We start from the raw sequence: 25,863 nt of genomic DNA, 5'->3' as shown, positions 1-25,863 counted from the left end.
AAATATGCTGAGAACGTGATATTGAAAAGTCTTTTTAAGTAACATGATACCAAATGAATCTATATTATTATTTCATGTCTAGCTATAACTACAAATGATAATTCTGAATCTTAAAAACATATTTCTAACAAACAAAAAGGCTAGATGTAGGCAATATTGGAAATCTACTTTCAATAAAGATTTGTTTTTTGTAAAGAACTTCACCAATACACATTCATTCAACCATTCTGCTCTTTCTTTATGCATCTGACATACACTTGCTGAGCACATAATATGTGTTAACGACACTTTTAGTACAGAAAGCATGGTTTTTGTCATTTAGATATTTATCATCCAAAGTAATAAACTGTAAAAGATTGTGAATTGTTTCTATTGAAAATAAACAAAATCCTCCCCTTCTCCCTGGAAGCTATAAACAACTATGAAGTTAATATGATGTGATGTTTCAGAGTACCTTACAAAATCATAGCTACCCACGATGATACTATCAACTAGAATCAACAAGGAATGATTAAATCCTATTCAGTATAACCTAAGCATTTGTAAATTCATGATTATATAATTTTTTTAAATGTATGTATGATAGAATTAACTCAAGTAATCATCTATATATTCATTTACGTAAGAATACTACACTTCAGAGCCAATGAACGAGCCCTTACCAAAAGCTATATATGAACAGGAGTACATTTGTACATAATAATCATGTACAATAAAAATAATGTACAATTAATTTATCGTAACAGTTTAAAGATAATGTCATACAATCAATAAGCTTTCTAATATTGGAAATGCAAATAAGATTACACTCAATAGACACTTCCTCTGCTGGCTCTTTTCCAAAAGCATACACACTCTACAAGCTCCCCTCTCAACATGAAACAAGAAACTCATTTCAACTCCACATTCCTCTTCAGTTACCATCCAGGTCTCCATTTCTGGCCCAGGAAATATTCCCTATGGAGCTGTTTACGTGTGTTCACTGCAGTCCAGCTTCCAAGTGGACTCTTTACTGAAACAACTTCCGGCCAAAGGCACAGGTCCTCTCTCCTTCACCTTTCGGCCGTGTTCATCCAGTAGAGTTGAGGATTCTCTTCTCTTGGCCAGTATGCTATATTATGCTGCTCTATTTCCAGAAGAAGTATTCAGTGCTAATATTTCTTCCCCTAGAAATAAAGAATCTGTCCATGTTACCTGCTGTCATCTTGATCCACCTTCCTTAAAATGCTGTCATTTGTCACGTGCAGCAGACCATCAGTCAGTGAATTGGTCTTTTCAAATACTGGTGCAATCACACATTCTTCTGGTGTCCATTTGTCATTGTTCTTTCTCTCTATTTCCTTCCTGGGCATGCCAGGTTCACTACTTGAAAAAATCCACAAAAAAGCCAATGTTTTCAAATAATTCGACTAATAAAGAATAAAAAAACAATTCTTGTAAAATTCCAACTCTTACCCATCTTAAGTCATTGATTAATTCACAAAACAGTTATGAAGTACCAACCATATGCAAGAAAACAAATTCTTCCTTCAAACACAGATACACAATTATGATATAATATGATATGGAAGAGTTGACATATGAAAGTGATAAGTGAAATAAGGAAGGCTTTATGGAAGAAGTGAAGAGAGGAGGTCAAAAGGAAGAGAAAACCGAGAAATCGTTCTACTGGGAGATTAGAATGTGAGTACACAGATCAGGCACACGGCATCTGGGTTGTTTCCTAGGAACCTGGAAGGAAAAGTACAAAACACATGAAAGAAAGTAGAGAGATGCATCTGGAAAGACACTGGGAAGAACCTCAAGGGCTACACTGAAAACCTCAAGTCCACTGGCTAAGCACAGTGATTCTCAGACATGGGAGTCATGATTAGATTTACACTATATATAATTCTTTGCTTTTAAAAACAGTAATGTTTAACCTAGGAATTTCCCTGGTACTCCAGTGCTTAGGAATCTGCCTGCTCATGCAGGGGGCACAGGTTCGATCCCTGGTCAGGGAAGACAGCACATGCCTCATGCAGAGCAATGAATCCTGTGCTCCACAACCACTGAAGCCAGCACCCTAGAGCCCACGCTCAGCATCAAGAGAAGCCACCACAATGAGAAGCCCAAGCACTGCAGCTGCAAAGAACCAGCACAGCCAAATAAATTAGAGAAAAAAAAAAAAAAAAGAACCTCAAAGAAAAAAGTAACACTTAATTTAGATGATTTTTAAAATGACATGTGGCACATCCACCATGAAAGAAGAAATCAAATTTAGTGGGGCGGGGGGTGGGGCAGTTTACTTGTAAACCGCCCACATGACGGGGTGACGTCAGCATCATGGATGAAAGGCAGGTGCCTCATCAGTTCTCCTGCCACCAACAGCAATTTGGCCTCCATCCATGGACATACTCAAAGTGCTAGGAGGAGAAAACTGCCAACCAAGAGGACTCGATCCAGAAAAGTTGTCTTTCAGAAATGAAGGAGAAACAAAAACTTTCCCAGACAAAGCAAACCTGAGGGAGTTCATCACCACTAGTCTCGCCTCATAAGAAATGCTGAAAGAAGTCCTCACACTGAAATGAAAGGATGTTCATTAGTGACATAAAATACATTTAAACATACAGCACACTGGTTAAGGCAAGTATGCAGTCAAATCCAGAATACTCTAATATGTAACATGGTGGTATGTTAACAAAGTAACTAGCATTAAGGCTAAAGGATAAGAGCATTCAAAATAACTATATCCCTAGTAAAATATAAAATTCATAAATCACAAACATTAGCTCAAGTTAGAAATCATTTTACCAGAAAATAACAAATGATCTACTGTTAAGTATTGATATAGGCTTACCCATCAGAACCTTTATTCTGCATAGCAGGAAACTCCTGCTTGTTATTTCCTCCACTCTTTCTCTGCTGACTCAATCGACTCTCTTCAGCAGCATCGCATACATTGTCTGATACTTCCACTTCACTACTTTTGTGCTTCTTTTCTTCTTCAACCTTTAATGAAAGTTTGACACTAAGAATAATTGCTATGTATTTATTATAAAGATCCTTGTTTTCAATTTATTATTTGACTCAGCATTTGCCCGGATTTGAAGTGATAAAGATATTTTTGTGCTTACATTAATTTTATCACAAGTCACTGAAAGTTTTGTAAAATGTGCTTCTTTCTCTTTGAGGGAAAGAAACAAAATTCCCAAAATTTCAAGAAAGGCTTTCTAAATAAGATACAATTATTCCATCCAGTCTTCCCCATCTGACTGGCAGAGATGGGGAAACAGAAACACACCACATGTGTCCTCTTCAGTCTTTACCACCTGGGTTTTCCACGGAACAGTCAGATGTGGAGGATGCGACACCTTAGTGCCTCAGAAACAGAAAAGCAGCTTTCTTCTTTCTGCACTAAAGCTATTCTTTCCCCACTGCCTTTTCCAATTCTTTTTTCATTTGGATCCAGGAGACAGCAAAAACCTGATGGTGTTCACTGAAATATGTGAACCAAAGTTTACCAAAACACAAGGAGCAGAATGAAACTGAGGAGGTGTTAGTGTGGAATTCTGGAATATAAGGAATGCTTCCCAATCCCACATTCAATAACCATCCAAATTTATAGCTAGAGGGTATAGAAATAACTATCTATCTTTGCCCCACTATTTACCAGTAGCAGTTTTAAAATCAAAAAAGGTTAAATGAGTTGTTCAAAGCCCCTAAAGTGGCATTCCCTAACATTTTATGGCACCAAAAGAGATGATACAATTCTGTCATCTTGAATCTGATAAAATTACCAAATGAATTCCTCAAATGACTCAGGTAAGTTAAAAGCGTGACTTTGGCAAAGTAATTTAATTCGTTAATTGGGGGTAGGGTTCATTCTCCTTTTTCTTTAAAGGAGAATGGCTACATTTTCCTCTTTTTTTGTCTTACACAGAAGAGCAAGCACGTTTAAACACATACTACTGAAGAAAGAAAAATCTCACAGCATCTCAAACCTCAGTTTTTCCTTTGGAGATAAACACTTGATTATTTTCTCTGTTTTTTTGCTGAGAGTTTTATACTATCTATGGGCTTCCCTGGTGGCTCAGATGTTAAAGAATCTGCTTTCAATGCAGGAGACGTGGCTTCGATCCCTGGGTTGGGAAGATCCCGTGGAGAAGGGAACAGCTATCCACTCCAATGATATTGCGGCCTGGAGAAATCCGTGGACAGGGCAGCCTGGCCAGCTACAGTCCATGGGGTCACAAAGAGTCAGACACGACTGACCAACTCTCACACACACACATACTACCTATGTGACAAAATCACACATGTCAAAACTTACTACATTTTAGTAAACAAGAGTGAAGCGGTCTCTCTCAAAAGAGACATCTGCGAGTGGTGATTAAAGCGTATGTGGGAGCGCATGTATTTGTTATTAAAAACATCCTCAAGTGGCCATGTTGGAAATCTAAGTGCCCAGGGACTGCAGAAAGCAGAGAAGATCACACAGATTCAACTACAATGAAGAGATTAGAGGGAACACGTGTTCATGTCCCTTCTCTCAGTTTCTGCTTTCTTCCCATTCTGTGGAAATACAACTTCTATTTAATCCAACAGAGTCAAAAAAAACAACTGCAAAACCCTCGTTGATCATACTCCTTAAACACTTTCCTTGGTGCTTATTCTGGCTCAGAAGGTCACATGGGAGGGAGCTAAATGAGTTTCCCAGTCCATATGCAAGACTGACAGAGACAGAATTTGATTGATTGAAGGACAAAAGCTATGAAAAGTTTCCTGAATTCCTATTATGTCGAAGGCAGAAATAATCTATTTCTACACAAGTACCTATTTAGATGACCCCACTTTATTCATAAGTAGAAAATCAAAATGGACCAGATCATCCAGAAAGGGAAAAACCAAAGCAAGAGCAAATGAACCTCTACCTCTTTTGGAAGCTGAATTTTCTCTTTTCCCAAAGCTAACAACACTACTTGTAACATGTCTATTTCATTCTTAAACCTCTGCATATCCTTCTGTCCATTCTTCACTTAGATACACTTTGGATGCTCTGTGACTATTCGGTGGAGGAGAATTCCCATTTTCAAATTCGGGTTCCACGCTTTCGTCGTCTCTAGCACTGCAATTACCTGCATGCAGTAGCTTCTGGAACCCGTCCTGTATTGGTTTGCTTTTCTCATCAGTATTTTTCATGACAGCAGGAGTACCGTGACTTTTTATTTGAATTATGTGTTTCATCTTACCGGAGCAGACAAGCCACAGATTAGACTGACATGTCTATCCAATGTCTAATTTCCGATTTGTGGGATTTTGCCTCATATTGTCTGATATTTGCATATCAAACTCTTGGTCTTCTTTCACTTCAAATGTAACTACCTGCTCCCCTACTTTTTTATTTTCTGCATCATTATAAAAACTCTCCTCATTTTTGAAAAACAGATGTTCAATATCTAGTTTATCACTTTCAAGGTCTATTTTATTTTCACTGAAACAAAGCTTTGAAGATGACTGACAAGTGTATCCCGGGGACCCATAGTTCATGCGACGAAAAACCATTTTCGAGACTGGGTTCTTTTTGTTCAGGACATACTTGGAATACTAGAGAGACAGATACTCCAAATGCATCTTTCTCCCCACAATCAGCTATATTATTTGTTGTGTTAGGAGGTATTTCCTTTCTGTTTGCTCCTTCTTTAAGGTGATCATATAGTGGCTCCTCCTTAGGACAGATGATAATTTTGTATTTCTCACAAATCTCACCTAACTTCTGCTTTAAGTCATTTGTGATGGTTCTAACTTCTCTTTCCATTCTAATTTGCCATGTTTGATCCACATTTTTTCATACTTCTCCACACAAAGAGGCCTTGAACATACAGATCTGTCCTGTCTACCACATTCCTTATTTATTTCTGGTTCTTGAGGCAATTTTTGCAGCTGCAAAAGTGGAAGATTAATTGGGTTGATTTGATTTTCAGGTGTCTTTTCTGTCAGGGTACATGTGTGCAAAATAATATAATCCTTAACTAATCCAGTATGGATAAATAAAAGTCAGAAAATCATTAAAATTTCACTGTTAAACATCTTAATTTATATGTAACCACTCACAAATCACCAGATCACAACTAAGAAGTGAAAAATAACTTGCCTTACCGGAAAATAGGAGAAAAACATTAACTCACAAACCTAATTTTGTCACTGCTTGACTGAATTAAACAATTCATACATGTTAAATCTACCAAAAATGAATTAGATGATTTTTAATGTTATAAATGCTTCTTCCCTTAAAAATAGTTCACCTCACAATACCGTATATGGGGAGTCCCCACAGCATGTCTGTTAAGGTTTTTGGTTTTCTTTTTTAAGGACTAATATCTGGAGAACAGACAAATTTTATATGACCAGGAGCCAAACTCAATTAACACTAATCAGAAAGAGGAAGCAATTCCTAAATTTTAATGTAAATTATATATCATGATAGTGCTATACATCAATACATATTGCCTGCTTACATTCAGTTATGTGTGTGCTAGGTTGTGTCTGACTCTCTGCGACCCCAAGGACTGTAGTCCACCAGGCTCCTCTGGCCATGGGGATTCTCCAAGCAAGAAGACTTCAGTGGGTTGCCACACCCTCCTCAACCCATGCCTTCCCAACCCAGGGATCGAACCCAGGTCTCCCACATTGCAGGCGGAGTCTTTCTGTCTGAGCCGCCAGGGAAGCCCGACAACACTGGAGTGGGTACCCTATCCCTTCTCCAGGGAAATTTCACGACCCAGGAATTGAAACGGGGTCTCCTGCACTGCAGGCAGATTCTTTACCAGATGAGCTACCCAGGAAGCCCCAACATTCAGTTATATTATGTTCTAATATCCACCAAAGAAAGTGGATAAAGCATTTTTAGTAATATCTACTGATTTCCCACCCTGAAAAGAAATAAATTCGAACGTTATTATTTGTACCCTAAAAACAAAGGTCCAATCTAGAAGGTTCGATTCTCTTAATAGGCAACTGGGTTGATTCTATGACCCCAATCTCTCCCTGAATGTTCATCCCTAAGTCGATTATGCCGAGATCACAGGCAGAATGAATCTTTCATCTTGACGTCAGTGACTGGCGATTTCAATGGAAAACCTTGAGCCACTGGGAATGATTTCTCTTTACATGTATCTAGGTCAGGGGCCATCATACTGTTCAGAATTTCAGCTGCTTAATCTTACGATTCAGTCTTTGATATCACCTTCTTAATCATGTAATGAAGTTATAAAAATGGAAAAAGTAAACGTCAGGAAATTTTTTTCCCTCAATTCCAAAGACGAGCTATAAATTATAATAGATTCTAACAGTATTTTAAGTTGTATAATAAAAGTGCTATAAAAACTATTAAATTATTATCTATCAATTCTAAAAGGGTAATTTTGAAAGGCAATTTTATTTGTTATGGACTCTGTTACGCACTGTATTGTATTGGTAAAGCATAGAAAATGGAATTAAACCAGAAATTTAAATTTATAGTTTTACTTGCCTGTGAATCGTTATTTTCATTTCCATGAAGTTTTCCTTGTTCTTCCTCTAATATCACTTCCACATCTAGTTCTCCTGACAAATCTGCATGTTTAGTTAAAATTACTTAGAATATTTAGATAAAAGACATAATCTTTATTTAAAACAGATTTAAAACATTGTACCAAATGACAGCTTAAGTCGAAATTTATCTTCAGATGAATATTTACTTGTTTAAGAAATACTTCCAATGATCAAAAACTTCAACAAACCATCTGAGAAACACCAGATGTCACCAGGATACAGGCACACAAACACCTCAAAGCTTCATTCATGAATTCATCCAAGCATCAGCGAAAAAAACACTCAGAAACCAAACAAGGTTTCAAAATACAGGACAGACATATAAAGTCACAGTATATTCTCTTCTCTACTTCATCACAGTACCTTTTAACAACATGCCAAGCTTCAACTGCATTATTCTTCTTAGTTTACAAATTCCTCTTACTTTTTACGCTTTTATCAATTCCTTCATCTGAAATGCTTCCCTGTGCTCTTCTGACAAATGACTTTTCATCTTTTCAGACTCAACCTGCTTTGTGAAGTTGCCCTTGATTACAGCTATCTTTCCCCAGATAAACAGCTATCTCTTTCCTTGTAGCTACCTTAGTACTTTTTCTAGTGTATCTTTATAGACCTCTCTAGTGATAGATATACATCGAAACTGTAAATTATTTCTTGACATGTCTATTCTCTTGGCTTCTAGACTGCAGAGGACAAGCTGTTAAAAATCACCTTAGTATAAATAGTCTTTATTTTTTTCAATAATTAAGTGTCTACCTAGATCTCACAAAGAGTCCCAGAGTTCTAAGTATAATCCTGCTATCCACTCTCAGATGTATGCTAAATACTAGCTGAAACAAACTTGCTTCCTCCAAACTCTCTTTGTTATTTATTATACTCCTATGGTCAGAGGGAGAATGCAGACACCTTGCTAAGAGGTAGTGTTTGGCTGTAGGTTGCATAAAAGGAGTCAGCACAAGGTAGGTTTTGCCACAAACTCGAATCCGGATCCGTCAGAATGATGGTAAGGCCGTGCCCAGGTGGCGCACGGCTGAGTGCCCTGGGCTTCTGCATTACCTTGTTTGCTTTCTCTGTTTTCTGGCAGCGGAGACTGGCCTGGGTGATGGGGCATGGAATTCCCTACCAGAAACATCGCTGCGTTTTTCATCTTTTCTTTATCTGTTGCGGTCTTCTGTCCGAGTTCTGTGGGTGCTGACTGATTTTGGGTCACTGATTGGGACACCAACGGACGCCGATCATCAGCTTTCAAATGCCCGGCTCTTTGACAAGTCTCACTACTGAGGCTCAAACTAGTCGAATCCCAGTCTGAAAAATGTGAAAACAAAGTCTCCATTTATCAGGATCTGAGGAAGAAACAACTCTGACTACCTTGCACAAAGTCTTTCTTCAGAGAATCAATCCCACTTCCTCCTTCCCCTGAAACTCACTACTACTTCAGAGGTTACTCTCTCTTACCTGTCACTGTCATTCATGAAGAGATGGTACCTAGTGTGTCTCATTTCTTCTACTTTTTACTTTTCTAGTATTACTTTGATTCACTCAATCTTTATTACATACTCTGTATTTCATAAGAACTTTATTATTTTCCTTCAACATACAAATATTTTATTAACAAAATTTATCTCTAATTTATTTTATGTTTAATTTTGCATGATGATTTTGTGTCTTCTAGAGACCATGCTTTTAAAAACACTTTTAATGAATGGTACTAGTTTAATTAGTAGAAGCCTAGACAACGTATTATAAAGCAAAGACATCACTTTGCTGACAAAGGTCCATACAGTCAAAGGTCTGTTTTTTTCAGTAGTCACATGTGAGAGTTGGACCATAAAGAAGACTGAGTGCCGAAGAATTGATGCTTTCAAATTGTGGTGCTGGAGAGACTCTTGAGAGTCCCCTGGACAGCAAAGAGATCAAACCAGTCAATCCTAAGGGAGATCAACCCTGAATATTCACTGGAGGGACTGATGCTGAAGCTGAAGCTTCAATACTTTGCGCACCTGATGCGAACAGCTGGCCCACTGGAAAAGCACCTGATGCTGGGAAAGACTGAGGGCAGGATGAGAAGGGGAGGGCAAGAAGAGAAGGGGGCGGCAGAGGATGAGATGGTTGGACAGCATCGCTGATTCAATGGACATGAACTTGGGCGAACTCCGGGAGATGGTGAGGAACAGAGAGGCCTGGCTGCAGTCCATGGGGTCACAAAGAATCAGGCACGACTTAGCGACTGAACACCACACCATCAACAACTACTTTAATTTCAACGAGATGGTCTTTCCTCAATGTACATATGTCTTCAGAAGTCATTTTTAAAGCCTTGGAGAAACATTATACCCTGGAGAAGGAAATGGCAACCCACTCCAGTATTCTTGCCTCTTGCCTGGAAAATCTCTTGGACAGAGGATCCTGGAGGGCTACAGTCCATGAGGTCGCAGTGGTTGAACACCACTTAGCGACTAAACAAAAACATCATAAACTCACATAAGAAATGATAGCCTTGTGTGTGACTAATTGTTTCCATGTGAAAATAGGTAAGTCTAGGACCACACTGGACCCAAGGAGCACAGAGGGCCATGAGACAGGAATGAATACACCACAAAAAGCTAAAACTGTTAGACCTACATTTCTTAAGGGAAGTCAAAGAAACAAGCAAGAAATGTAAAAGTGAAACGTAAAACCCTGTGTCAACACAAGGGCCCCTTTATCATTTTACATCGAATCACTTCAATGGTTTAAAACTGTGGTTCGCAAGTGTCTGCTCAGAATTGCTGAAGTCCAGAGACCCATCGGGTCAGGGGGTCCAAGAAGTCAGAACTCTTTTCACAACAACACTAAACGTTACTTCCATTCTCATGCTGTTCTGAGGGCACAGTGGCGTTCTTCAGAGACACGATGTGTGATATCATAACACTAAGGACTAATGGAATTAGCAACTGTGATGGTGTGTGCTTGTATTTTAAGTTTTTCCGTTTTTATTTTCCAATACAGTGAACAATAGACTTAAACAAAGTTCCTTGGAATTCTCAATAATTTTTAGAAGTATAAAAGGATCCTAAAGCCAAAAACTTTCAGAATCACTGTTTTGAAAGATTATGTCTATTGAATTTAAGATATGATTATTTCCCCTACTTCTCATAATCAAAGACACCACAAACATACACACACACAGTCTGCTAACCAAAACATCTGATTGGCCTACATTCATCTGTGTAACAAAACTAAACTGAAATAATTATAAGTTGAAATACAACTGACATATTAGCAAGTGAAGCTTTACTCTAGGTAAAGATCAGAGTTTTTTGATATTTTGATTTTTGATCATATCTCTATTGTTCATGATTAGAACTGTCACTTTTGCCTATAAATTGAACATCCTTATAATATTTTTCAGGTATTTTGTACCTTCATCTATCACTTCAACATTCGACCATAACGAAAAAAAAAAAATTATGACTTTTAGCATGAGTTGGCTCAGTTAAAAAGTATGATGATATGACAAATTATAAGTCATTTTACTACATACTAAAGTCTAATGTAATAATGTCCACAAAAGACTTATTTTTTCCATTTTTACCCCTAATAATAGTGTCTCTTGTTTTTCACCCTAAGTCCTCTTACATGTAGGACTCATATATGTGTCTTCCTTTTTCTACCTCTCTGTTATATTTTTTCTTGGTTATTTTTGTTTGAAATGAAGCTGTGAACTCTAAAAGCTCCTTTCTACCCAATCAGTGGCTCATAAAAGCATCTTCTTAACAATTTTAAGCTATACTACTAAAAGAATTGTCCATATGAGTGTCTAAGAATAAAATTTTTGTTTTTCTAGAAATCATGTGCTCATATATCATCCCTTTTAGTCCCTGCCATCATCCAATGGAGTATGTAATAATGTGAATGCTTATTTTCAATACTTTGCAGTTTACTAAAGCATTTTGACACACTATTATGGGTTGAATTGTGTTCCCCTTAAATTTGTGTGATTAAGGACTAACTAACCCTCAGTCAGTGGTTCAGATGACAAAGAATCCACCTGCAATGTGGAGACTTGGGTTCTGTCCTTGGTTTGGGAAGATCCTCTGGAGAAGGGAAGTGCTACCCACTCCTGTATTCTTGACTGGAGAATTCCATGGACAGAGGAGCCAGGTGGGCTACAGTCCGTGAGGTTGCAAAGAGTTGGACATGAATAAGTGACTAACACTTTCACTAAATGTGTATGTTTAAAGACTAACCCCCAGCACCTCAGAGTGTAATCTTATTTGGAAATATAATCTTTACAGAAATGATCAAGGATCATTAAATGTGGGTCCTAGTTCAAAGTGACCGAAGTCCCTATAAGAATGGAAAATTTGGACACAGATGTACAGACAAGAGGGCTTCCCAGGTGGCGCTAGTGGTAAAGAATCTGCCTGCCAATACAGGAGATGTAAGAGATGTGGGTTTGATTACTGGAATCAGAAGATCCCCTGGATAAGGGAATGACAACTCACTTTAGTATACTTGCCTGGAGAATCCCATGGAGAAAGGAGCCTGGTGGGCTACAGTTCATGGGGTCACAGAGTCGACCACTACTGAAGTGATTTAGCATGTACTCATGTATAGACAGAAGGAAGATTGATAAAAAGAGACACAGGAAAAAGACAGACATGTACAAGTGAAGGATAAAAACCTGGAATATATCTTTCCCTCACAGCCCTTAGAAGAAGTCAACCCTGCCAATACCTTGATTTTGGATTTCTAGTCTCCAAAACTATGAGACAATAAATTCCTGTTGTTTAAGCCACCCAAGTTGTGGCACTTTGTTACAGCAGCTCTAGAATACTAATACTCATACTCATTGATGATTTCATGTCTATCATGTCTTCCATTGCAATTTTCATTCAAATATAAGTAGAAAATACCTACCAGTAATTTATAAAACAAGTCCTCTCTTTACTCCTTTGATTCTCCCTACTAATAATTGCTTATCTTATTCTTTCCTTCATTTCGACTCACTCATTCTTCAAAGCTTTTTTTTTTTTTGTTAGGGAAATCTTTTTAGGAAAGGTTTCTGTTTTTCTACGGATATTAATAATAAGGAAAAGGAAAGCCTGGCAGGGAGGTTTTGAGATAAATTCTTTAGCTTTTTACTGTCTTTATGAAAGTCTTGTGGTAATGTCTTGACATTTGGAAATATATTACCAATGCACAGAAGTCTTTCTCATAGGAAATTTTTTTTTTAAATTAAAGACTACTATATGTAAAACAGATAGTAAATTCTAATGAGGATCTACTGTATGGCACAGGGAACTCTTTTTAGTTCTCTGTAATGATCTATATGGGAAAATAGTCTTTAAAGAGTGGATGTGTATATAGGTATAACTGATTCACTTTGCTGTAAAGCAGAATCTAACACATTTTAAATAAATTATGCTCCAATAATTCTTTTTTATAGTCAAATCAAAAGAATTGATGTTTTTGAGCTGTGGTGTTGGAGAAGACTCTTGAGAGTCCCTTGGACTGCAAGGAGATCAAACAAGTCAATCCTGAAGGAAATCAGTCCTGAATATTCATTGGAAGGACTGATGCTGAAGCTGAAGCTCCAATACTTTGGCCGCCTGATGCCAATAACTGGCTCATTTGAACAGACACTGATGCTGGGAAAGATTGAAGGCAGGAGAAGGGGACAACAGAGGATGAGATGGTTGGATGGCATCACTGACTTGATAGACATGAGTTTGAGCAAGCTCCGGGAGTTGGTGATGGACAGGGAAGCCTGGCATGCTGCAGTTCATGGGGTCACAAAAAATCAGACATGACTGAGCAACTGAACTGAACTGAATTCCTTTTTAATTAAAGAGAAACAAACTCTTATGTGTTGGAAAAACCACGTTATTAAAATGGGGAAGAAGGGAAATTATTTGGACTGGATGCTCCAACTTATGATGAAAGAGGGTATACACATTAGCCTAGAGAAGAAAATAGCAACCCACTCCAGTATTCTTGCCTGGAGAAGTCCATGGACAGAGGAGCCTGACTGGCTACAGTCCGTGGAGTGGCCAAGAGTCATAATCGACTGAGTAAGTACCACCACATACACTTTAGACTCTCCAAAGGGGTCCATTATTAATAATAGATGCATATCTAGGCTTTGCACAAGCTCAAAGAGCCTCACACTCCTCCCCCATCTCTTCATTACCATCCTGCTTGTACTGTTCATCCCTGCTTATGAAAATCTTCCTATTCACCATAAGTAAGTCTTCCTTCAGAAAAGTGTCCTGTCCCCCAAATAGAATTCACTGCGTTTTCATGGTCCGGGGGAGACTCGTGGGCATCCCTCTTGGCTCAGACAGTAAAGAATCCACCTGCAATGCACGAGACCTGCGTTTAATCCCTGGGTTGGGAAGAGCCCCTGGAGGAGGGCCTGGCAACCCATTCCAGTATTCCTGGTGGAGAATCCCCATAAACAGAGGAGTCTCGTGGCTCCTCTGCAGCTCATGGGTCACAGAGAGTCAGACAAGACAGCAATGAAGCAGCAGCAGCAGGGAGCCTCAGGGTTACTTCTCTGGTAGCACCACAGGACCCCCTGACTAAGGGCCCCTTCAGACTCGTCTCAGGCCCTTTCCCATCTCTGCTACTGCTGCTTTGGCCTTTGTTTAGCCTCATTTCAACAGCTTAACTCTACTTAATGCTCTGCGGTGACCTGAAGGGGTAGGAAGTCCGAAAGGGAGAGGATATGTACATTACGGCTGCCTCATTTTACTCTACAGTGAAATCTAGCACCACGTTGTAGAGCAACTATGTGCTGTGCTGTGCTTAGTCACTCAGTCATGCCAGACTCGTGCAACCCCATGGACTATAGCCCGCCAGGCTCCTCTGTCCACGGGGAGTCTCCAGGAAAGAAGATTTCCGTGGGTTGCCAAGCTTTCCTCCAGAGGATCTTCCCAACCCAGGTCTCCTGCATTGCAGGTGGATTCTTTATCGTCTGAGGTACCAGGGAAGCCGCAAAGTGACTATACTCCAATAAAATTAATTAAGAAAATAAAAAATAAATAAGTTTTCCAAAAAACAAACAAATAAAAAAAAAATTATTTAAATCAGGACATGTGCCTAGAACTTTCACATGTCTCTACAGCTGGACATTGCTATGCACCTTTTGTTCTTAATGCAACTGTTACTCTTTAGTACACTCTCCTTGACCTCTCCTCTTCCCAGTAGCAGATCAAGCCCTCCCATTATGCATTTTCATAGACCCCTGTGCTTCTCTTTCACAGAACATATCTCAAATAGAATTATTTAACCTTATAACTTTTTATTATTTTATTTTTAATTGTGGTTCAAAAAACTTATCAAATACAATCATAACCAGTTTTTCAGTGTATACTTGAAAAACTTAGTTATTTTCTCCTTGATATCTCTTCCATGTGGCTGGAGTTAATGTTTATTCACAACTGTATTCCTGGCATCTACCATAGGACAGTACCTGATACTTGTTTGGGGCTTAAAAAGTATTTGTTGAATGAATAGATCCTTACAGATGTTGTTTCCTGTCAAACTTGATGACTAGAAATGTGTGCCTAGCAACTGTTAGTGACTGACACAGATACTTAGATCAAAAAGTATTTGTGAAATCATCTATTGGTTCAATTCATATATTGGTCATTTGTAATATGCCAGGCATGAGACAACCCTGTGGACATTTCTATGAAGATGACCAACAAAATCCTCACCTCTTGAAAGTTAAAACCTTAAAGATTTACAGGATAGATAAGTAAATAAATACCTTAAGTATAAAGGAAAAACAGCTTAAGAATCTGGTATACAGTATCTGGCTAGGACTAGGGTCATGGCCACTGTATTAGTTAGCTTGGTTTGCAACAAAATACAGCAAATATTTATTTAAAAGTCATGGAGGCTGAAAAGTTTGAGTATCATATCCTGAGTCTGATGAGGACCTGCTTCTTGGCTCCTATACAGTCACCTTCTCAGATTCACATGGCTGAGTGAGAGACAGAGAGAGCTAACTCCCTTCTCTAATAAGGCCACTAATCCCATCATGAGGACTCCACCATCATGATCTAATTAACTGGCAAAGGCTTCAATATATGAAGTTGTCAGGAGACACAATCATTCAGTCTATAGCAGGACTCATTTAATATTTATTGAAAGAAGAAAGGCTACATACCATGTAGAATAGGAAGGGTCCTCTGAGGAGACAAAATTTAAAGTAGAGCTAAGAAATTAACCCCAAACATGAAGTCAGCTACACCCAGATTAAAACAAGATTCAGGCAGAGAAAAGCTTAAATTGATAGGTGCTTGGGCAGAATATAATGGGATGTGTGCAAGCAATATAAAGAAAGCCAATGAAGCTGAATTCAGTTGGATGTAATTTGAATTTGGAAGATTGGGTAGCAGTCAGATCACCTATGGCCCCATGAGCCACTGTTGAGAAGCTAGAAGGATTTGATGACTGTATCTTGGTTAGATAGAATAATCCTAATTTTATACATGTGGGAGCTGAAGCTTACCAAAGCTGAGCTGTTTGTGTGTACTTGGTCACTCAGTCATGTCCGAGTTTCTGCAGCCCCATGGACTGTAGCCCACCAGGTTCCTCTGTCCACAGAATTTTCCAGGCAAGAATATTGGAGTGGGTTTCCATTGCCTACTGCAGGGAATCTTCATCACCCAAGTATCAAACTCACATGTCTTGTGAGGCAGATTCTTTACCACTAGAACCACTGGGGAAGAGTTGCAAAACTGAGTTTAATTTACTTCAGTTACTCAGTTGTGGCCAACTCTTTGCTACATCATGTACTGTAGCATGCCAGGCTTCCCTGTCCATCAGCAACTCCCAGAGCTTGCTCAAACTCACGTCCATTGAGTTGGTGATGCCATACAACCATCTCATTCTCTGTCGTTCCCTTCTCCTCCTGCCTTCAATCTTTCCCAGCATCAGAGTCTTTTCCAATGAGTCAGTTCTTCATATCAGGTGGCCAAACTTTTGGAACTTCAGCTTCAGCATCAGTCCTTTCAATTAATATTAAAGACTGATTTCCTTCAGGTTGACTGGTTTGATCTCCTTGCAGTCCAAGGGACTCTCAAGAGTCTTCTCCAACTCTCAAGAGTCACTCAGCATCAATTCTGAGTTACTTGCTAGTAAATGACTGAGGTAGTGTTAGTCTAAGCTCTTCAATTTAAATTCATTTTTTACTCCGTTTTGTGCATGTGTACTTAGTCACTCAGTTGTGCCCCACTCTTTGCGATCCCAAGGACTATAGGCTCCTCTATCCATGGGACTCTCCAGGCAAGAATACTTTACTATGTTCCTTTTTTTATACACTCTGGCTGATAGCAATATGCTACATTAGAAAGCCCACTGAATTGTGTTGTAGGAAATCTTTTTGGGTATGATCCTCACAACTAGCTTAAAAACTAGTTAAACAGGTCATAGATAACTAGTTAAAAAAAAAAAAATCCCTCTGAGGTTTATTTGCCTAATCTGTAACATGAGGAACTTAGAACTAATGAATTTTAATATCATCTACAACAAACAAGTTACTGTCCAATCAGAGTACTAATTCAGAGTAACTGAAACTACTGCCTCTCCACATTGTATTTCCTCCATGCTATCATGCGTTGCTCCTCATTTTTAATCTATCTAGTTCAAGATGTTTACCATGATAAATTTATTAGGAATCTACTGATTTACCCAAAAGCACCACAATATTTTTGCTATAATAAATAAAATCATTTTTACAATTGATCATCCTTTTGTTCAATTGCTGTGTGGTACAAAATCTTTATGCAAAGAACAGTACATGGCAATACACTGGTAAAAAAAAAAAAAAAAAACCAGTAAAATAGGCATACTTTCTGTTTTCGTTCCCAATCTAGTGAGGCAAACATATTTTCAATCTTTTTTTAAACAGCAAACAATGACACAAATTGAGAAATTTTATCACTCCTACTCCCACATTTCAAACAGTGTAGCTCAGTGTATAAATTAAACCAAATTACTGAGTTACTCAAATTTCTTTTGTTTTAGTTTTCATCCCTCCTATATCTGGAGAAAAGCTAAGATAAGTTGGAGTGGGTATGCAGGTATATATAGTTTCCAAATATAAAACACTATGATTTTAAAATAGTGGCAGGTGAATTCAGAGCATTGCCACATTCTGCTTCTAATACAGTAAAAACAGGGGAGAGTACATGAGAACCTGTGTAATTGTAAATCACTGAATAACACCAGGAGGACAGTCTTCAAATAACTTACCGTTTCTCTTGGATTGCTGAAAAGCCTTCAGTAGCTTTGCTAAGTTTGGTTTCGGGACATGCTGGAGAAGAAAATAAGAGCTTGAAGCATAACAAGTATCAACTTGAATAAAAGAATTATAATCCCCCACCCCCCATTACTATATGATCTAACACAAAGAGCACAGGCTCTGGAGTCATTCAGATGTGGATTCAGATCCCAGTTCGGCCACCGACTAACCTGCAGGCACACTGAAACCATAATCACAGAAAACTAGCCAATCTGATCACAGGACCATTGTTTAACTCAATGAAACTGAGCCATGCCGTGTGGGGCCACCCAAGAAGGATGGGTCATGGTGGAGACGTCTGACAGTATGTGGTCCACTGGAGAAGGAAATGGCAAGCCACTTCAGTATTCTTGCCTTGAGAACCCCACGAACAGTATGAAAAGGCAAAATGATAGGATACTGAAAGACGAACTCCCCAGGTCAATAGGTGCCCAATCTGTTACTGGAGATCAGTGGAGAAATAACTCCAGAAAGAATGAAGGGATGGAGCCAAAGCAAAACAAGAGCCAGTTGTGGATGTGACTGGTGATAGAAGCAAGGTCCGATGCCGTAAAGAACAATACTGCATGTTTTGTTAGGTCCATGGAATGTTAGGTCCATGAATCAAGGCAAATTGGAAGTGGTCAAACAGGAGATGGCAAAAGTGAATGTTGACATTCTAGGAATCAGCAAACTAAAATGGACGGGAATGGGTGAATTTAACTCAGATGACCATTCTGTCTACTACTGTGGGCAGGAATCCCTTAGAAGAAATGGAGTGGCCATCATGGTCAACAAAAGAGTCCCAAATGCAGGACTTGGATGCAATCTCAAAAATGACAGAATGATCTCTGTTTGTTTCCAAGGCAAACCATTTAATATCATGGTAATCCAAGCCTATGCCCCAACCAGTAACGCTGAAATGCTGAAGTTGAATGGTTCTATGAAGACCTACAAGACCTTTTAGAACTAACTCCCAAAAAAGACGTCCTTTTCATTATAGGGGATTGGAATCCAAAAGTAGGAAGTCAAGAAACACCTGGAGTAACAGGCAAATTTGGCCTTGAGGTACAGAATGAAGCGGGGCAAAGGCTAATAGAGTTTTGCCAAGAGAACACACTGGTTATAGCAAACACCCTCTTCCAACAACACAAGAGAAGACTCCACACATGGACATCATCAGATGGTCAACACCAAAATCAGACTGATTATATTCTTTGCAGCCAAAGATGGAGAATCTCTACACAGTCAGCAAAAACAAGACCGGCAGCTAACTGTGGCTCAGATCATGAACTCCTTATGGCCAAATTCAGACTTAAATTGGAGAAAGTAGGGAAAACCACTAGGCCACTCAGGTATCACCTAAATCAAATCCCGTATGACTATACAGTGGAAGTGAGAAATAGACTTAAGGGACTAGATCTGATAGACAGAGTGCCTGATGAACCATGGATAGCAGACTACTTGTACAGGAGACAGGGATCAAGACCATCCCCATAGGAAAGAAATGCAAAAAAGAAAAATGGCTGTCTGAGGAGGCCTTACAAATAGCTGTGAAAAGAAGAGAAGCGAAAAGCAAAGGAGAAAAGGAAAGATAGTCCTATTTGAATGCAGAGTTCCAAAGAATAGCAAGGAGAAATAAGAAAGCCTTCCTCAGCGATCAATGCAAAGAAATAGAGGAAAACAACAGAATGGGAAAGACTAGAGATCTCTTCAACAAAATTAGAGAAACCAAGGGAACATTTCATGCAAAGATGGGTTCCATAAAGGACAGAAATGGTATGGACCTAACAGAAGCAGAAGATATTCAGAAGAGGTGGCAAGAATACACAGAAGGAATGTACAGAAAAGATCTTCACGACCCAGATAATCACGATGGTGTGATTTCTCACCTAGAGACAGACATCCTGGAATGTGAAGTCAGGTGGGCCTTAGAAAGCATCACTATGAACAAAGCTAGTGGAGGTGATGGAATTGCACTTGACCTATTTCAAATCCTGAAAGATGATGCTGTGAAAGGGCCGCACTCAATATGCCAGCAAATTTGGACAACTCAGCAGTGGCCACAGGACTGCAAAAGGTCAGTTTTCATTCCAATCCCAAAGAATGCTCAAACAACCGCACAATTGCACTCATCTCACACACTAATAAAGTAATGCTCAAAATTCTCCAAGCAAGGCTTCAGCAATACGTGAACGGTGAACTTCCAGATGTTCAAGCTGGTTTTAGAAAAGGCAGAGGAACCAGAGATCAAATTGCCAACATCGGCTGGATCATAGAAAAAGCAAGAGAGTTCCAGAAAAAACATCTATTTCTGCTTTATTGACTATGCCAAAGCCTTTGACTGTGTGGATCACAATAAACTGTGGAATATTCTGAAAGAGATGGGAATACCAGACCACCTGACCTACCTCTTGAGAAACCTATACACAGGTCAGGAAGCAACAGTTAGAACTGGACATGGAACAACAGACTGGTTCCAAATAGGAAAAGGAGTACATCAAGACTGTACACTGTCACCCTGCTTATTGAACTTAAATGCAGAGTATATCATGAGAAATGCTGGGCTGGAAGAAGCACAAGCTGGACTCAAGATTGCTGGAAGAAATATCAATAACCTCAGATATGCAGATGACACCACCCTTCTTACAGAAAGTGAAGAGGAACTAAAAAGCCTCTTGATGAAAGTAAAAGAGGAGAGTGCAAAAATTCAGAAAACTAAGATCATGGCATCTGGTCCCATCACTTCATGGTAAATAGATGGGGAAACAGTGGGAGCAGTGTCAGACTTTATTTTTCTGGTCTCCAAAATCACTGCAGATGCTGATTGCAGCCATGAAATGAAAAGACGCTTACTCCTTGGAAGGAAAGTTATGACCAACCTAGATAGCATATAAAAGCAGAGACATTCCTTTACGAGCCATCTAAGTCAAGGCTATGGTCTTTCCAGTGGTCATGTATGGATGTGAGAGGTGGACTGTGAAGAAAGCTGAGCACCGAAAAATTGATGCTTTTGAACTGTGATGTTGGAGAAGACTCTTGAGAGTCCCTTGGACTGCGAGGAGATCCAACCAGCCCATCCTAAAGGAGATCAGTCATGGGTTTTCATTGGAAGGACTGATGCTGAAGCTGAAACTCCAATACTTTGGCCACCTCATGCGAAGACTTGACTCACTGGAAAAGACCCTGATGCTGGGAAAGATCGGGGGCAGGAGGAGAAGGGGACAACAGAAGATGAGATGGTTGGATGGCATCACTGACTCGATGGACGTGAATTTGAGTAAATTCCAGGAGTTGGTGATGGTCAGGGAGGCCTGGCATGCTGCGATTCATGGGGTCGCAAAGAGTCAGATACGACTGAGCGACTCAACTGAACCTTCTCATGGGGTAAGCATTATGACAGATGACATCAGAAACCCCAGATGTTCCTCTCCTTACCCCAATTGACTGCTCTACAAATACTATGACACCCACCAGATTATTTTCTCTACCAAAATGTTCTAGAAAAAAAAAAATTATCCCTGGGAGTTTAGAGCACTACTGAAGAACTAAGACATTTAAATTAATCGCTATATTCTGAAATTTGCTTGCCTGATTTCTACATGCATGAATTATCACTTGGGAAGGGAAATATGAAAGTTTAGATTTTAGTAGAACCTTATTTAGATAGGTTACAAGTACAAACAGGATAAGCTACTTCTATTCTGTTTGTTGAACAGCTAAAGGCAAATGATTGTTTCAATTCGGCTCCTTCGAAGAAAAAGGGAGAAAGAGCAAGAGTAAACCTGTAGGGAAATGATCATGAATGAAAGCCACAAACACACTAAACAGAAAGCCATGATCAAAAATGTTCACAACAGAGGCAGAGAGAGATGGACTTAAAGAATAGACACTGAAGGAAAGTATTCTGCAAGGAAAAATTAGGTTAACAGTAAAAAAAAGCAAAAAAGGTGGGGGAGGAAAAGAAAGCAGAGAGAGACATTCCTAGTCAAGTACAAACTTAAGGGAATAAAATAAGCATAATAAGGCTTGTGGAAAAACACGTACACTTAAAATGTATATACAATAGATCAGTAATACATCAGTATTCTTAAGGATATACTATGAACAAAGCCTCTGTTTTGTATGCTTTTATTAATATATAAATTACGCATCTATATTGTTCTGCAAATTTTATGAAAATATCAACATATGTTGTCTATAAAACATATACTTAAGACAGAGGCTTTTGTTCATAATATATCCCTAACATAGCAATCTGTATTACTCCAAAACTTTTTGTTTATAAATACTACCGTATTAGAGTTCAATTTTGCCACTATAAAAAGTGTCATTTGATTAGCCACACATGGTCATCTGTCACTACCTGAATGTTGTAAAGTATTCCATGAGAGAGAGAAAAATTGATTAAGAAATATTCCTAACTATTCACTGGGAAAAAGAATTGGTAATCAAAATTCTGGGGAGAATGTATGGCTTGAAAAGAAACATTTAATGGAACACAAGATGGGGCGAAAAAGTCAAAAATTAGGACCTAATGCAACTGAACTATATTACCTGTAACATTACATAGGATACCGTTTGTCTCTTCATTTATTCACATTCAATAACTATTAACACAGTTCTTACACTCGAGACCTATGCTACATGCTCCAGGAGATGCACAACTGTTTCCTGAACCCCACTAGCTTACACTGACACGGGGCTCTAAGATGAACACTTAAATCACAATAACACAAAACGTCTGAAATCTGAAGGCTTAGCATGTGACACAGGACACGGGGTAGGTCTTTTTAAAAATACAATAGAAAAAAAAATCCCGAGTTGCAGTTTTATCTCACGGTTATTAAAAGTCTCTGCTTCTATGAAGGGAAAGTCGATCAGTCGTGTCCGAATCTTTGCAACTCCATGGACTCTACGGTCCATGGAATTCTCCAAGCCAGAACACTGGAGTGGGCAGCTGTTCTCCAGGGGATCTTCCCAACCCAGGGATCGAACCCAGGTCTCCACCATTGTAGGCAGATTCTTGACTGTCTGAGTATTGCACTGTGAGTATTGCAAAAGTCATGTCCTTATGGTTTAAAATTCACAGTAAGAGTCTTTATCCTTGACCAAAATACATAGTTCCTTCATTGTGGGAAAGCTTTTCCAATATAATTTTCCTGTCACTCTATTTTCCAGCCCGTTGTTTTCTTCACCCCACTTTCATTATTCATCAAAGTTAAAAATGAACAAAAAAAACACCAGTCATATTTCTATAAAATAGTTTGCTCTGAAGAACGTTCCATTATAAACATAAAACAGTGAGAGGGACACCATTGCTGAATTTAAGAGTAAATACTACATGAAGATAAATTCAGAGTACGGAAACTGATTTCACAAGAGTGCACTGTACCTTGGTCTCAAAATCTAAGACTTCATCATCTGACGGAGGCCATGAGTCAGCACCAGGTTTGTTGGAAAACCTTTAGAGCATAAACATACAACAAAAATGAGTGAGTTCATTTCTTTAAATGAAGAAAAAAAAAGCAAGTGAACGTCTGGCTATCTATGCAGTAAACGAAGTTTCTTGACATAATTAAAATTTGGCCTCTGTTTTCAAACATTTTTTTTTTAGATATTTTGATGTGGACCATTTTTAAAGTCTTTATTGAATTTGTTGCCATGTTGCTTCTGTCTTATGTTTTGGCTCTTTGACCCCAAGGCATGTGGGATCTCAGTTCCTCTGACTGGAGATTGAACGCACACCACCGGCATTGGAAGAAGTCTTATTAACCATCTTAACCACTGCACCCCCAGAGAAGTCTCCAAAAAAGATGTTAGTTACCCATTTCTGCTTCCATCTCTCCCAACCTATGACATATCTAGGTAAGCCTCATTCTTAGTTTCCATTAACAAAGACTGACAGCCAATATATTGGCAGAGCCTGAAAATAATATGTTTTCACCAAGTCCTAATAGCTGAACTGAAAATCTAATTGATGGACTGACATAACTTTTGTTTGCCCAAAGTGGAATAAACCTGACGACTTAAAGCAGAAGGATATGCTGTTCCTTCTCCATTGTCTGTCCCTGGTTCAGAGACTAATCTCTGTCCATCAAAAATGGCAGTCTTCGTCCTTCAGCAGGGGAATCACTTATGGAGAAGGCCCCATTCCTCCCTTTACTGTAAAGGGGATATAGGAGTCCCCGGCAATGTCTAAAACTGAAAATGGACACAAGTCAAAGAACTAATTTATATGTTTCACTTATATGCTACCCGGGTACTTCTCAATTTCTGCTGAGGGACACGAGAGTGGATGTTGGAGTCAGGCAGGCCAGCTGTCAAATCACAGGTCAACTCATTTTAACCATGGAATCATGGGTCAATTCATCAACCTCCCGAACCACAGTTGCCTAATTAAGCAAAGCAGGACACAGTGATTTACAACGCTGCTCTGATGACTCCATGAGGTCACAGACGTTGCGCACATGATGAAGTCTCTGACCCAGAGCAGGACGCTCAACAAACAGTAGCTTCTCTTCTCTCTGTGTTCTCCTAGTAACACATACAAGTTTTAAGAATCCATCAAATCCTACCTGCTTAAAGAGTCTTCTTCAGAACTCGTATCCACTATTAAAGAAAAAAGGAAGACACATTTTAAATCAACAAAAGAAAAATACAGACTATTAAAACCTCAAGACTGATGTTTTGTTTAAAAGTATTCCTTTGGAACCACACCTGGAGACCACACTAGAGGGAATAGTGATTGTACTATACTCATGGGCCATTAATGCCTGAGAACCACTCCTCTCCTTTATGGTCATCAAAGGCAGAACAGAAAAAGAAAGAACTGTTGATACAAGGACCATAATCCTAACCAACCTCTAGGAGACTGACAGAAAATGATACTACACCGTTAATAGAATCAGTACTATAAACTGACAATAGCACACTTGAACAGCACAGGATTTCTGGACTTCCATTCCCTGGAGCAGTGAACAGAGCCTACAGGTGTCTTGCTGGGACATAACACAAATTCTCTGGCTCTTCAGTTCAGGATGAAAATGCCCTATCACAAGGAAGCATGGTCTAGAGGCGCTGAACTTCAGAGCGTGGTAAAACATAGGAAACAAAGTCTTCCTGGCCCTCTTTCCAAATGCAAGAGAAGTATGAAAGATGTAGTGATTCCAGGTTTAGCAAGGATAATCTCTTGACAGGGAGGTGGGGGAGGGTAAATGGGTAAAGGGGGTCAACTGGGTGGTGAGGATGGGGACTGGACTTGTAGTGGTGAGCATGCTGCAGGGTACACGGAGGCTGAGCATTTTTAATGTTTTAAATATCTATGTGTACATACTAATAAATGTGAAAAGGATAATCTCTTGAGACTATCACCTTCCATTGTTCAAGAGTATCTGGACCACCTAGAGCAGGATGGTCCAAACAGTGCTGTGTTCTACTGAGGGCTATCATTACATCAATCCTCCCCATTATATGGCAAAGGTTGGTAGAAATCATGCTTTTTCAGCTTGGAAGGCATTCGTCATCAGACCCTAAGCTGATGAACAAGGGGAGGGAGGGAAGGAGAGAGGAAGCTATGGACTCTGGTGCTGTTGGACAACGTTTCACGTGTGTCGTCATGATCTGATGCTGGAGGGATGACTCACGTGCAGTGACTCCACGGGGAGGGGAGCGCTGCAACCTCGAGCCTGGAGGGCAGGGGCAGTGACGTTTACATGTCTGCACCCTGTGACCCAGAACAAGGCTTAGGACACAAAAGACACTGGAAAGTTATCTCTTTGGTGAACAAATGAACAAATAAATAAGAATGTCTTCTTTGAAAAGTCTGTTTCAAAAACTATAGAAATTAACCAGGGACAACTCTATTCTATTCTGAGCATGCTGAAGACCAAGACTCTATGTCATCTCTGTATCTCCTCTAACGTGTAAAACCAACCTAGAGAAGTTCTTTGGTGGATGTTGTTGCTGTTCAGTCACTGAGTCGTGTCTGCCTCTCTGTGACCCGATGGACT

At 39.2% G+C, this 25,863-nt stretch overlaps 2 protein-coding genes across 3 annotated transcripts in view; one reads left to right on the top strand and one right to left on the bottom strand.

The window, feature by feature from the left end:
• LOC122682152 (putative ankyrin repeat domain-containing protein 20A3) overlaps positions 1-25,863 on the bottom strand; it is a 68,356-nt gene that overhangs the window by 22,818 nt on the left and 19,675 nt on the right. For both annotated transcript variants that reach the window (XM_043884941.1, XM_043884940.1), the window contains exons 7-14: positions 24,430-24,463; positions 23,247-23,316; positions 17,824-17,884; positions 8,629-8,877; positions 7,511-7,593; positions 2,840-2,991; positions 2,502-2,561; positions 1,195-1,365 (exon numbers count right to left, since the gene is read on the bottom strand). In XM_043884941.1, the coding sequence (XP_043740876.1) occupies positions 1,195-1,365; positions 2,502-2,561; positions 2,840-2,991; positions 7,511-7,593; positions 8,629-8,877; positions 17,824-17,884; positions 23,247-23,316; positions 24,430-24,463 (880 nt within the window). The remainder of the gene's footprint in view (positions 1-1,194; positions 1,366-2,501; positions 2,562-2,839; positions 2,992-7,510; positions 7,594-8,628; positions 8,878-17,823; positions 17,885-23,246; positions 23,317-24,429; positions 24,464-25,863) is intronic.
• Positions 1-25,863, top strand: part of LOC122682162 (putative ankyrin repeat domain-containing protein 19) — a 224,115-nt gene that overhangs the window by 196,270 nt on the left and 1,982 nt on the right. The gene's annotated exons all lie outside the window — the stretch shown is intronic.

This window comes from Cervus elaphus, chromosome 23 (assembly GCF_910594005.1).
Source record: "Cervus elaphus chromosome 23, mCerEla1.1, whole genome shotgun sequence".
Taxonomy (NCBI): domain Eukaryota; kingdom Metazoa; phylum Chordata; class Mammalia; order Artiodactyla; family Cervidae; genus Cervus; species Cervus elaphus.
Note: the sequence above shows the minus strand (reverse complement) of the source record. Positions and strands in the feature narration are given on the sequence as shown.